Source organism: Sabethes cyaneus, chromosome 2 (assembly GCF_943734655.1).
Source record: "Sabethes cyaneus chromosome 2, idSabCyanKW18_F2, whole genome shotgun sequence".
Taxonomy (NCBI): Eukaryota; Metazoa; Arthropoda; class Insecta; order Diptera; family Culicidae; genus Sabethes; species Sabethes cyaneus.
In genome coordinates this window covers 191732375-191744735 of record NC_071354.1, presented here as the reverse complement: position 1 = coordinate 191744735, position 12361 = coordinate 191732375, and the positions used below count along the sequence as shown (strand labels likewise).

General features: G+C 37.6%; 1 protein-coding gene across 4 annotated transcripts in view; it reads right to left on the bottom strand.

The window, feature by feature from the left end:
• LOC128737874 (uncharacterized) overlaps positions 1 to 12361 on the bottom strand; it is a 345115-nt gene that overhangs the window by 170942 nt on the left and 161812 nt on the right. For 3 of the 4 annotated variants that reach the window (XM_053832615.1, XM_053832616.1, XM_053832617.1), the window contains one exon: positions 6383 to 6512. In XM_053832615.1, coding sequence (XP_053688590.1) covers positions 6383 to 6512 — 130 coding nt within the window. Of the gene's footprint in view, positions 1 to 4919; positions 5418 to 6382; positions 6513 to 12361 lie in introns of those variants that run through there. The other variant, XM_053832618.1, reaches the window with a different exon arrangement.

The following is a 12361-nucleotide window of genomic DNA, read 5'->3' as shown; positions in this document are numbered from 1 at the left end:
CAACTTTTGGTGGAAAAAGACTTAAAAAGACTATAAAAATAAACGAGTTGCGCCATAACTCCTAAACGCCTTGACTGTTCTTCAGCAAACTTGGCGTACATGTTTCTTGACATAAGTAAATCAGTACAGGGGGTTGGCAAAAGCGGGGTGGTCGCTTAAAAGGGGAGGGGGAGGTACAAATAAGTAAAAGTGGCTGTAATTATCTTGCATTTAGACCGTTATAAGTTGTGTGAGTGGTCCAAATCTAAAAGAGAATGTATAAACTTCATGTTTGTTGACTTGAACTTTATAATGAGGTTAGACATTAAAAACGGACTTTCCAATAAACAGAGGGAATGGTAGACAAAGTAATGGAATCATATGTGTTTCATAGTATCTTGGAGTGGAACTACTGAATGAGAAGTTTAAATAATTTTCTACCCGCGACGGGGATTTCCGTGATTCGCACCTCCCCTTTCATCAGAGGTCACCATCCTTTTGTCTTTCAGCCACTTGTACATCTGTTTTCGATAAGGTTGAAAATCTCAGGCGAGCGAGCGAGAAAAGCATAGCATCCAAAGCTTACTCCACTGACGCAAGCCTACGACAAACATCTGCTGGTACTGTGTGCATACATTCTGCTACCTACACACTCGCGAGTGTACAGCCTCATAGCAACTTTCTACACATCCCGCCCGCGAATCCAAAGCTCACGACCTGTCCATAGGTCGTGAGCACGAGCGGCACTCTAGGATATATGGATACGGATTTTGCTTTACTTCTTTTCTTCTTCATTTTACACCCTCGCTAACACACGCGGGTAAGTGTGCGGGCCATTGCGAGCGATGATAGGTATCAACAGCTGTGTTGCTATGACGAGCGTAAGCAACGACTGTGGCTAATAACTAAATAGCAAAGCATAGCAAAGTCTAGGTGCTACATTCCGTTATCGAAACTGGACCTTCTGTTTTTTTATACGACAGACTTCGTAGCCAGCTGTTAGAGTGCCGGACAATTGCAGGGCCAGTTGCTACGATCCTATTGACTCTAACAGCCTCTCCCAGTCGGGATTCGAACATCTGACGACTGGCTTATTAGATCAGCATCATACCTCGAGGCCAACTGGGAGGTGATAACTAAATACACTATGCCAAAAACTTGTCGCAGTGCATGAGAATATTAGAAATGAAATCCGACAGAAATGCTCATGCATGTGTGTTCGTTAGAAGAAAATCGTGAGAGAAAATTGGACCACACGAATGCGGGCTTCACAACACTACGTTTCAGTTTGCAAATTCTCATAATACAAAAACAAAGCTTTTTTCCTCATTTAGACATATCTACCCCTCCCCTTGATTAGCTCTCCTCGGCCATCGGCCATTTTGTCTACAGCAACTTGTGTGTCTCTCCGAAGTTAATGAAAGAGAAACAAAGCCTTCCTTATATTGTTCTACTCCCGTAGTTGTGACCCTCCCATCTTTTCACACGCTCTTCATCTTATCTCCCAGCCACTTGTACAACTTCTAACGGTCCAAATGCAAGATATTACTATTATTCTATATTTGAGTGGTTTCCAACCTGTGGCTGGATCGCTCCTTAATGCAAGATGATCGCAGACACTTTTACATATTTGGACCTCCCTTCCCTTTTTAGCGACCACCCCCTTTTTGCCAACCCCCTGTGCTGATTCACTTGTATCAAGAAACATGTACGCCAAGTTTGCTGAAGAACAGTCAAGGCGTTCCGGAGTTATGGCACAACTCGTTTACTTTTATATACTTACGTATGTTAAAACCACACATATTCAAAGTTGATTTATTTGAGATAGACAAAAATCCACTCTCCAATTTTTTGATATTATGCACAAAAAATCACGATCTTTCAAACGCAATCAACCGATTTTAATTCTGCTTGCATCTTTCTAAGATACTAACATTTGAAAACGGCCTATTTTTATCACAAAATTTAATATAAGTGTAGAAGTAAAATAGATAGCCAGTTTCTTTTTCCACCAAAAGTTGCGCCTTATTGAGCCTCAAAAGTCATCTGAAGTGTTTTGCGAGAAATGCAAAAAAAAAGTTATGAAGAAAAATCGCAAAATAGCAGGGTCACCCTAATTTGACTCAGGAAAATCACCCCAATATGGAAACGGTTCGAGATAGAGGGATTTCGTCTTCTGCTATATTACTCAAAATACTTCAAGCTATAAAATTGCTGAAGTGAATATCGCTCTATCTTGTTTCGTTTTAAAGATAATTTCTGGATTTTGGTTAATTTAAGGGTCACCCTAAAATAGCTCAGGCCAAAAAAGCGGCATCTTAAATCAAGATTTTGTTGCTAACACATAAATAGTCTAAAATCAACGACTACTGAGTAAACAGTTTATTCCACCTAATTTGGCTTTCTGGACCACAGTGCAGTGGATTAGTTGGAAGGTCTCATACGCCCGATTTAGAAGATTGCAGCAATCATCTCGGCATATAAAATTCTGTCCATATCTCGTTCCACAAACTAGGGTTGTTAGAGATTTTCTTTGTTTGTGAATACCATCGTAGTGATCAAGAGGGACACTCCATAACGGAACAAATGATCACTTGCAACCGATTCTCAACACCTTTCGAGAATTATAGATTTCAAGGCAGCGCACGATTCAGTGAAATGAAATGAGTTATGGCGGATTATTTGAAGACGATTTTCCAATGAAGTTGATTGGGCTGGACCATCCAGTCCTAATGATTCCACTTCAGCTGGATAGCTGATAAGTTATCGGTGTCGTTTGTGAAATAAAATGGGTTAAATGAGCAAGGTTGCAGAGAAGTGGTACCATCATTATAAGTCTCACATACTTTTATGTTTTGCGGACAACTTCCATATCATTAGCGATTTTCATTCATTTTGTGAACGCGCAAAGTTGAGTTTTAAGACCAGTAAATAACTAACTTGGAACAGCAACTGAGTTAATAAGCGAGGGCGTACTAAATCGTGTCTTAGCTAAGGGTGTCAAAATATCAAGTTATAGGTCTGCTTCGTGGCTGATAGGGAGCATGGCCCAACAAACATTTTATTTGAATAGAAGATTATTAAACCGTTATATTGCCGATATTCAATAAACAAGCACCTAATAAGCACTTATACTGTTATAAATTGGCATTGAAAATGGTATTCGAGTTCTTCTTGTCAGTAATCAGGAGCACTAGTTTACCCGTTAGAGGGTCAACAGCTGTAAACATCCTCTAGTTTACCGTTGTTGCCCTCTTACGAGTAACCTGATGCGCCTAATAATTGACCAGAAGAACTTGAAGAACATTTTGAATGCCAATTTATAACAGCAGAGTGTATTATGCTGTGCATGTTGTCAAGCGAGTTGAACATGGCAGGCCGTAAGGGGCTGGGCACGTAGCTAAAATACCGGATAAACGATCATCGAAGATAATATTCAGCAGGGAATCCGAAATAGACCGACGATTTTGAAGAAGTAGACCGACGACATTGAAACAGGTCGCACCAGTTCAATGTGTCACTATCGTCGAGGATACTCGGAAAGCGGGTGTTCGGGACGATTGGGGAATGACAGCCCAAAACAGAGTGATGTGGGGCCGGGGATTCGGCTCAGAATCAATACTTCTAACTGCGTCATAACTGTAAGCAAGTGAAACATTCGTAAAAGAAAGAAGAAATTTGGTAATTAATGATATAGGTATATTGGGTTGTACAGTAAAAATTTGGACTTCAAGAGGAGCTTTTGATTTGGTTTTTTTCATTTTGTATTTGATAGTGGGGGTATGTCTTTTCATAATTTTGTTTAATATCATAGTAAAATAAATAATGAATATTAACGGCCAACAGCTTTGATCATTGTAGTGAGAAAACGTGAGTGAGTATGTTTATGACGATGGATACTGGATAGCTGGTTAAATAATATATCTGCGGTTTTAATTTGCCTGTTCGCGTTCGGCGGAGGAAAGCACATATCTCTCTTGTGGCAGGATTCTAATCATCAGTGAAACAGTACACTGGCACTGGTAGTACGTTGTAGTGAACTTTTTTTTTAGCAAAAAGCCTGCTGCATTCGCTCGTGGTATTTTGGGTCAACGGGCATTTCATTTTATGTATTGAAATGTTGAAAATGGTTCCTGTACGTGTGTTTAATGAATCTATGCTTAGCCCCGCAAGCAGTAATCTCAGGTTTACAGATTACTGCTTCGCATATAGCAAATTACATCCTTTTGCATGTTACTGCCGATTCGCAAACGTTTGAAGGTTATCTCTGAATATTTAGTATTTAGTTGTCTGGTGTGCTAACAAATTTTCAATTTATAAGAGATAATTTGTATTTAATAATTTGAATGTTTACCCTATATTTAAAGATGAATTTATTTTATTAGAACACAAAACAACAGAGTGAGAAATATACAATTTACTCGTAAAGCTGTCGTACGCTATAAATGAAATTCGATTCCTCTTTATGACCAAGCAACAAACTTTATTCATGCAAAGTTTCAGCTAGGTATATTGCAATGCATTATACAAAAATATATACAAGAATTGTGCTGTAGTGAATAACAATGTAGAAACAACTTTAAATTTGTGCGCAAATTTGTTGCCGCAGTGTAAATAAATCATCAGAAGGATAAAGTTTGCTGTTTAGGTAAGCTTGGAATACATAGTAAGGGATAGAAGTATTTTTGCTTACAGACAGTATGAACTGAGTAAAGACCCTGCGAGGTAGCGTACGTAATTGCTATTTGGGCAACTGCGGCGAATGTACTGGTTTACAAGACAGCAACAAATGCATTTGCTTATGAAACTATGAAGTTGTACCTAATTATTACTGTTTAAGGAGTACTTTTAATAAATGAAAAAGAATCTAATTAGACACAAGCTTTTATATGTAATTTTTATTCTTTATTTTTCTAATTTAAATATTATTATAGGTCATTATTATTAGGTTAGTAGAAACAAAACAAGTGAAATTGGCAAAAAGTAAATTTCATTTTCGACAGACAGAACATCATCACATACTGGTTAAAATCGTTTCTCTTCTATTCGCTATCGAAATCATGTTATGTTTTTTTGCGTTGGAAATACAGTTTATCACTTAATCTCAATTTAAGCTTCACTAGTCTGTCCAGATGAATTGTCTGAGACCATGCTCTGAAACCGGATAGGTACTTCGTTTGAGCGTTCATCGAAATATGAGTGGAGCGGAGCTGGCTTGAATGTCATGTACTTTCTCTAAATAGTCCCACCCTTCGGCGGGATGGGTAAGCACTATAGTCAAACAAAATAACGAATCTAACGTGTGTTTATGAAGATAGATATCTCCTCCAGACATACACACCAAATCTGTCAACAAAACACTTCAATTGTTTGGGACGGATGCTTCGGCAGTGACTATCCAGCTTGACTTCAGCAGAACGAACGTGTGGGCGACATTGCTGTTCCGTAATGAAGAAGAAATGCCTATTTATTCCACTTCTATAACACAGTTCGCAGAACTACGGTTTGGTGTGCCAGCCGGAAAACAAGGATTTAGTATGGTGGGGTATACTGCGCTTTTTATTGCCTGCTTAGTGTTCTGACCTCAACGAGTGTTATTGTTTCAGCCATCATCGAGAGGACGGAGATATCTCTGTAGTGCACGTCGCTTGTTATGGATTTATTCTGAATAAAAAACGTACTCTTTGATCTCTTTGTCAGGGAATGTATTACCCTTTTCCAATGTAGCTATCGTATTTTATTAAATTCCCCAGATCTAGGTCAACATCTAGCCGAGTCTGGTAATATACCTTTTATCTCTCCTAACAAAGGCGCAATGCAATTGTTGAAACCATTTGTTTTGCTTTTACATTGTCTGTTTATATTATACCCTGATGTGCGTAGGAACATTACATAATAGTAAAAAAATGCTGATCATCTGGTTCGCAACAAACCAGCAACAGCGTGTTACTTCACGCCGGTAACTGGTTCGTGAAATCAATACCGAAATTGGATCTAACGTAGCCACCATGGGAATTCGACAAGGACTGAATTGGAGCTGATATTATACTCGATTTAAAAGAGTGCTCTTTAATTTCCCCTCTTCCGGAAAACTAAAAAAACTGTCATTAAACCCGTAAGGGTTGTGTTCGGTATGATTGCCTGTTTGCTAGTGGCAGCAACAAATGGTTTTAACCGTAGCAGACGACACGTGGTAGAAGCGGGCAAATTTTCCATTCCGAGCGCAGTCACTGCGCAGAATCGCTCTCCAGTTTTATGAGACGAATGAAAATACAATGCTTTAGATAGGCAATTTCCCCTTGGGAAAAGCTCGGCGAAAGCTGCTTCCATAGTTCCATAATAATTTCACCATAAAACACAATCGTTTCTACGCTATAAAAGCTTCACAGTGAGATATACTTACCCATATCGTCGATTATGGGAGCCATTCGCAGAGTTATTCCGACTAAGAGCAGGCACATTATTAGTAGTAGGCAAGCGGTTGCGATTATAGTCCAACGTGCGCGCTGTGGAAGATCATCCGGATCTATAACCTGTTTGGAGAAAGTAAACAAATGCTGACAAATTATCGGTCAAAACAATTTTTTTGAAGTTGAAACTTGTTTGACTCATAAACTGGCATAGTGAATTAACATATATGTGTTTCATTTGTGTAACGACGATTGTAAATTGGACGTTTGAAGAGTGTTAACTGTATTAAACATTCTTACTTTGATTCAATGGGCGAGTAACTAGAGAAGTCAGTTATTTCACTAAATTTGTCGGTTGCTTTACTAGTTGTTTTAATGCCAATAAAAATAAAATGGCTATTAAGTATATAATAATGTGTTCCTTGTTTATGTGTGATACAAAAAATTATTAAAACTGCTAAAATTATTACAGATTCACATACGGCCACATTTATTCACAAGCGAAGGAGACGCCTTGTACTTTGATTTAATAACATTGTACAGTAGTCCGCCGTATAAGGTGGTGGGTGGCGGTGTACACCCAAGGTGATTTCTTAGTTGTCCATTAATCAATAAAGTTTATTAAGTTTATTAAGTTTATTAAGTTGGGAAGAAATGATGATATGGTGAACATGGTAGCTTGTGTATCATTTGTGTTTAGCTTAAAAGTATATTTTGTGTGTGAAATCAAGTGCTATTGGTGATCTATTGCTAGTGATCCGAAAGCAAATTCGGTGATAATTTCAGATAAGTAAAAGTTTCATTGCATGCTTTTGATTTATTCTGTTTTTTACCGAATTTAATTCCGGGCCAGCACCGTACACCGTGGCTATGACAATAGTCGCTGCGGCTGCTGTTTGAAATTTCATTGTTGTGATTTTTTTCATTGTCCGTTGCCTCGAGTGCTAGCTGTTGCTGCTGGACGAGTCCAGCCGGCGCGCGTTTGTTTGCAGGTCGGGATGAATTGTTCAAAATGCGAGAATTTAATTCGAGCTAGTGACGATCCTGTTGCTTGTGTGGGTAAGTGCAAATCTGTGTTACATAGAGTGTGTACTCCACTAAGCAAGATTGCTGCTAAAGTAGTTAGCGATAATGAAAACATTGTGTTTAAATGTGAATCATGTTTATCAGCCCAAGATGACGGCGGTAAAGATAATGCTTTGTGTAGTGAGTTGTCTGAGATGATAGGTACATTATCATCTGTCTCTCAGTCACTCGCGAATAATCAAAGCGGAATTGAACACCAGATAAATAATATAGTTTCAAACGGTATCGATAATATTTTGAAATCAATCAGTATCTCACTTCGTGAGAGTATGGCAAGCATTGAAGCCAGTGTTGCCAAAAAGCTGGATGATTTTAAAAAAACTGTCATTGATAAAATCGATCGGGATATAAATGTTGTCGCGATGAGTAGAAAAAGGACGCGCAATGAGAGAGCGGTTCATTCGGAATCGGACTCTAATCCCAGCAAGAAAATGTTAATCGTGTGTGATGAACCGATTAATAATTCTAGTCTCGATAATGAAGTTTTTTCGAACAAAAGAACATATGCGAGTGTATTAGCGAGTTCAGCTGGGAATACGAACAAAGTTCTGAAGAACCGTAAGGCTCGTCCAGTTATTGTTATTAAACCGGTCGAGTCTGCTCAATCGAGTGAAGACACCAGAAAGTTTTTGAAACAAAATTTAGATCCGAAGAAACATAAGATTAGCAACTTTAGAAACGGGAAAAATGGTTCGATTATTGCTGAGTGTGCAATAGAGGATAACATTGAAGTCGTGAAAAATGACATACAAATCAATTTGGGTGAGAAGTTTAACGCTGTTATTCCTACAATTGCTAAACCGAAGGTTAAAATTGTAGGAATGAGTGATCAACATTCCTCCGATGTCTTCGTAGACTTGCTTAAAAGTCAAAACGATGACATCGGCATCAACGAGGTCAAAGTTATTGCACAGTATGAAAATCCACGCTTTAAATATAACAAATTTAACATGGTAATCGAAGTTGACAAGGACACTTATAACAAGCTGATGAATGCTGGTAAAGTAAGCATCGGGTGGGATAAGTGTCCTGTTAAAGAGGCCGTCAATGTTTTGCGTTGCTTTAAATGCGGAGAATTTGGTCATAAAAGCACAGAGTGTGTAAATAATGAAGCATGCTCTAAATGCAGTGGAGATCACAAAACATCCGATTGCTCTTCAACTGAATTTAATTGCGTAAATTGTATAAAATCAAATAAAGTACTTAAAATGAATTTGGACGTAAAACATCCAGCATCTAGCTCACAGTGTCCGGTTTATCGGAGACTGTATGAAAAAAGGAAAAGCAACATATTGTCAAGTAAATAGCAACAAAAGAAATCACAATGCGATAGGAAGTTAGAAATAGTCTATCTGAATATTGCTGGTTTATCTACAAATTATGTTGCGTTGCGACATCTTGTAGAAATAAAACGTCCGATGTTGGTAGCTCTAGCCGAAACTCATATAGTGGACGCGGATGCCTACAATCAATATAGTATACCGGGTTATAAAGTTGCTTTTTGCCTTTCGCATTCCAGACATACTGGTGGTGTTGCTATTTACGCCAAGGAATCAGTTAAATTCAACGTTCGTACCAACGAATCCGTTGAGAACAATTGGTTTCTAGGTATTTCAGTTGAAAGAGGCATGACGATTGGAAATTTTGGAGTAATATATCATTCCCCTAGTTCAAATAATCAGCGCTTTTTGGAAATTTTAGACAACTGGTGGGATAATTTTGTTGACTTAAATAAATTAAATATTATTGCTGGTGACTTTAATATTGATTGGCTGAATGGATCAAATTCGAACCAATTAAAGCAATTAGCAGATTTTTTCAATTTAAGGCAAACGGTTAGTCAATTTACTAGAATTTCCAGACACAGTCGAACACTAATTGATCACGTGTTTTCAAACTTTGACAAGGTCCATTCTGTTACAGAGGCCAATTGTAAAATTTCTGACCATGAGACAATTTTTATTTTAATCGAGAAGGACCAAACATGTGATGATAAAGTAAAGATAAAGTGCTGGAATAGATATTCGAAGCAGGCAGTGTCTCAGCTTGTTTCGAGAAGCTTGGATTTTCTCCCAATAACAGGTGTTTTGGACCATAAGGCAGCTGTGCTTACCAACACGCTAAAAGAGTGTACCAATAAGCTTGTTTTTGATAAGTATGTGGAACTACGTAATACAAACAACTGGTACTCTTTAGATCTAGTACGTTTGAAACGTGAAAGAGATAAAAAGTACAAGAAGTTTCGTAGAAGCAATAATAGTGATGATTGGGTTAGGTACACAGCCGCTCGTAACGTATATTCACGCACCTTGAAAAAGGCTCGATGTGATTATATACAACGGAAGATTGATCACCATCAACATAACAGTAAAGAGTTATGGAAAATTTTAAAACAGTTGATTAAGAGTAAAGATAATTCTCCGCGATCCATAACTTTCAATGGCATTGAAGAACAATCGACGCAAGTTATAGTAAATAAATTTAACAGTTATTTCGTTGATAGTGTTCAGCTGATCAATCAAGGTATTGATTTGGTTAGTGAACCTCACGAAATAATACAACCGATCCTTAGCAATATTAGATTTGATGGTTTCCGCCCAATTACTTTTGCAGAGTTGAAAGATATTTGTTTTTCTTTAGAGAGATCGGCTGGTATCGACAATGTCAACGCAAAAGTAATACAAGATTGCTTTCATGTCATTGGACACGACTTGCTGGACCTTGTTAATGAATCGTTGCAAACCGGGCACGTGCCTAAAGTTTGGAAAGAGTCGCTTGTGATTCCTATTCCCAAAGTTAATGGAACGGATAAAGCCGAAGAGTACCGTCCTATTAACATATTGCACACATTAGAGAAAATTTTAGAACTTGTTGTCAAAGGCCAGCTTATGAGTTACTTAAATTATAATCATTTGCTAATTCCAGAGCAATCGGGCTATCGAGAGGGACACTCTTGTGAAACTGCATTAAATCTGGTACTAGCAAAATGGAAAGAAAAAATCGAAGCTAAAGAAACTATTCTTGCTGTATTTTTGGATCTAAAACGCGCGTTTGAAACAATCTCTAGGCCTTTATTGTTACAAACCTTGAAGCGATTTGGTATTGCAGGGATGGCATATAAATGGTTTGAAAGCTATTTATGTGACAGAACTCAGAAAACTCGCTTTGATAATTTGAATTCTGATTCCCTTGCCAACACACTTGGTGTACCGCAAGGAAGTGTATTGGGGCCCCTTTTGTTTATAATTTATATCAATGACATGAAACGAGTTTTACGGTTCTGCGACATAAATTTGTTTGCGGACGACACTGTTCTATTCATTGCGGCTAAGGACCCTAATGAAATTGTATCACATTTAAACCAAGATTTACATTATCTTTCGAATTGGTTAAAATTTAAACAACTTAAACTCAACATTAGCAAGACAAAATATATGATTATTTCAGCCAACTTCAAGCCAGACGTAAACGTTGAAATTGATGGTGAGACTATTGATCGCGTAAATGAACTAAAGTATCTTGGAGTAATCATTGATGACAAGTTAACTTTTAAGTCTCACATTGATAATGTCATCAAAAAAATGGCGAAAAAGTACGGTGTCTTGTGCCGTTTAAAAAATGAATTGACGATTAGTAGTAAAATTCTTTTATATAAGTCAATCATTTCACCACATATAGATTTTTGTTCATCCATCCTGTTCCTTGCAAACGATACACAAATATTGAAGTTGCAGCGCTTGCAAAATAAAGTTATGCGATTAATTTTAAGATGTAATAGATACACTTCCTCACATATTATGCTGGACGCATTGCAATGGCTTTCTGTGAAGCAAAGAGTTTATTTTTTGACAATGGTGTTTCTATATAAAATTCTTAATGGGATGCTACCTCGATATTTGTGTGATCGAATTGAAAGAGGAAGAGATTTACATTCGTACAACACTAGAAACGCGGAAGATGCAAGAACACCACATTTTTTGTTTAGAAGATCACAGAACTCTCTGTTGTACAAAGGAATAAATTTTTTCAATTCGATGCCAAGACAAATAAAACGTGCAGCAACAATGGCGGAATTCAAGAGGCTTTGCATTTCACACATAAAATCTACTTTATAGACACAATTTGATGATTTTTTTGTATTACTTAAAGAAGATTGTATATTTATTTATTTTTTGTATATTTAGTGGATATATTAAGTTATCATGTTCACTGATGATGATGGATTTGAAATTGTTATTATTAATTAAAAAAGTATAGAGAAGGCTACACATGTTTGAGTCACGCGCGCGGGAACAGACATACACAATCTGGAAAATGAATGATCAGGTTAAAGTCCTGAACAAAGGGTTTAGAGCGGAAGCTGGACGGGCTTGGGTTTGCTTGTGAACTTTGGAACTCGTATACCATCGCTTTGTTGCCGAGTGGTATATCGAGCACCAAAGTTCTGCAGGATCTCCCTCGTAGTTCTAGATCGTTATCTAGAACCAATTCTGACTAGCTTGAGCTCCTAAATATTAGGTTCAATTCCTAATCAAGTCCAGATAATTTTCGGGTTGGAAACGTTTTGGACGAGCCTTGGACATTGTTTGAAATTGTGATATTCACTTGAAAGTTTGATATGTTTGTATTAGAAGCCAGTTCGTTATTTGCTTTTACACCTGGCTACATTGTTATTACATAAATATCTTAATAGATAAATCGTCTCGCTCAAACCGTTGTAGGGGCATGAGGTGGGACCATCATCATCATCATTTTTTTTTTTTTATTTTTGGTACATTGTTAGTATGTGCTAAAACTAGTCACCTACCAAAAATTGACTATATTGGTTATTGGACTGCTGAGATCGTGATGGGCGTATATGCTGTATACACCTTCACCAATCGCCG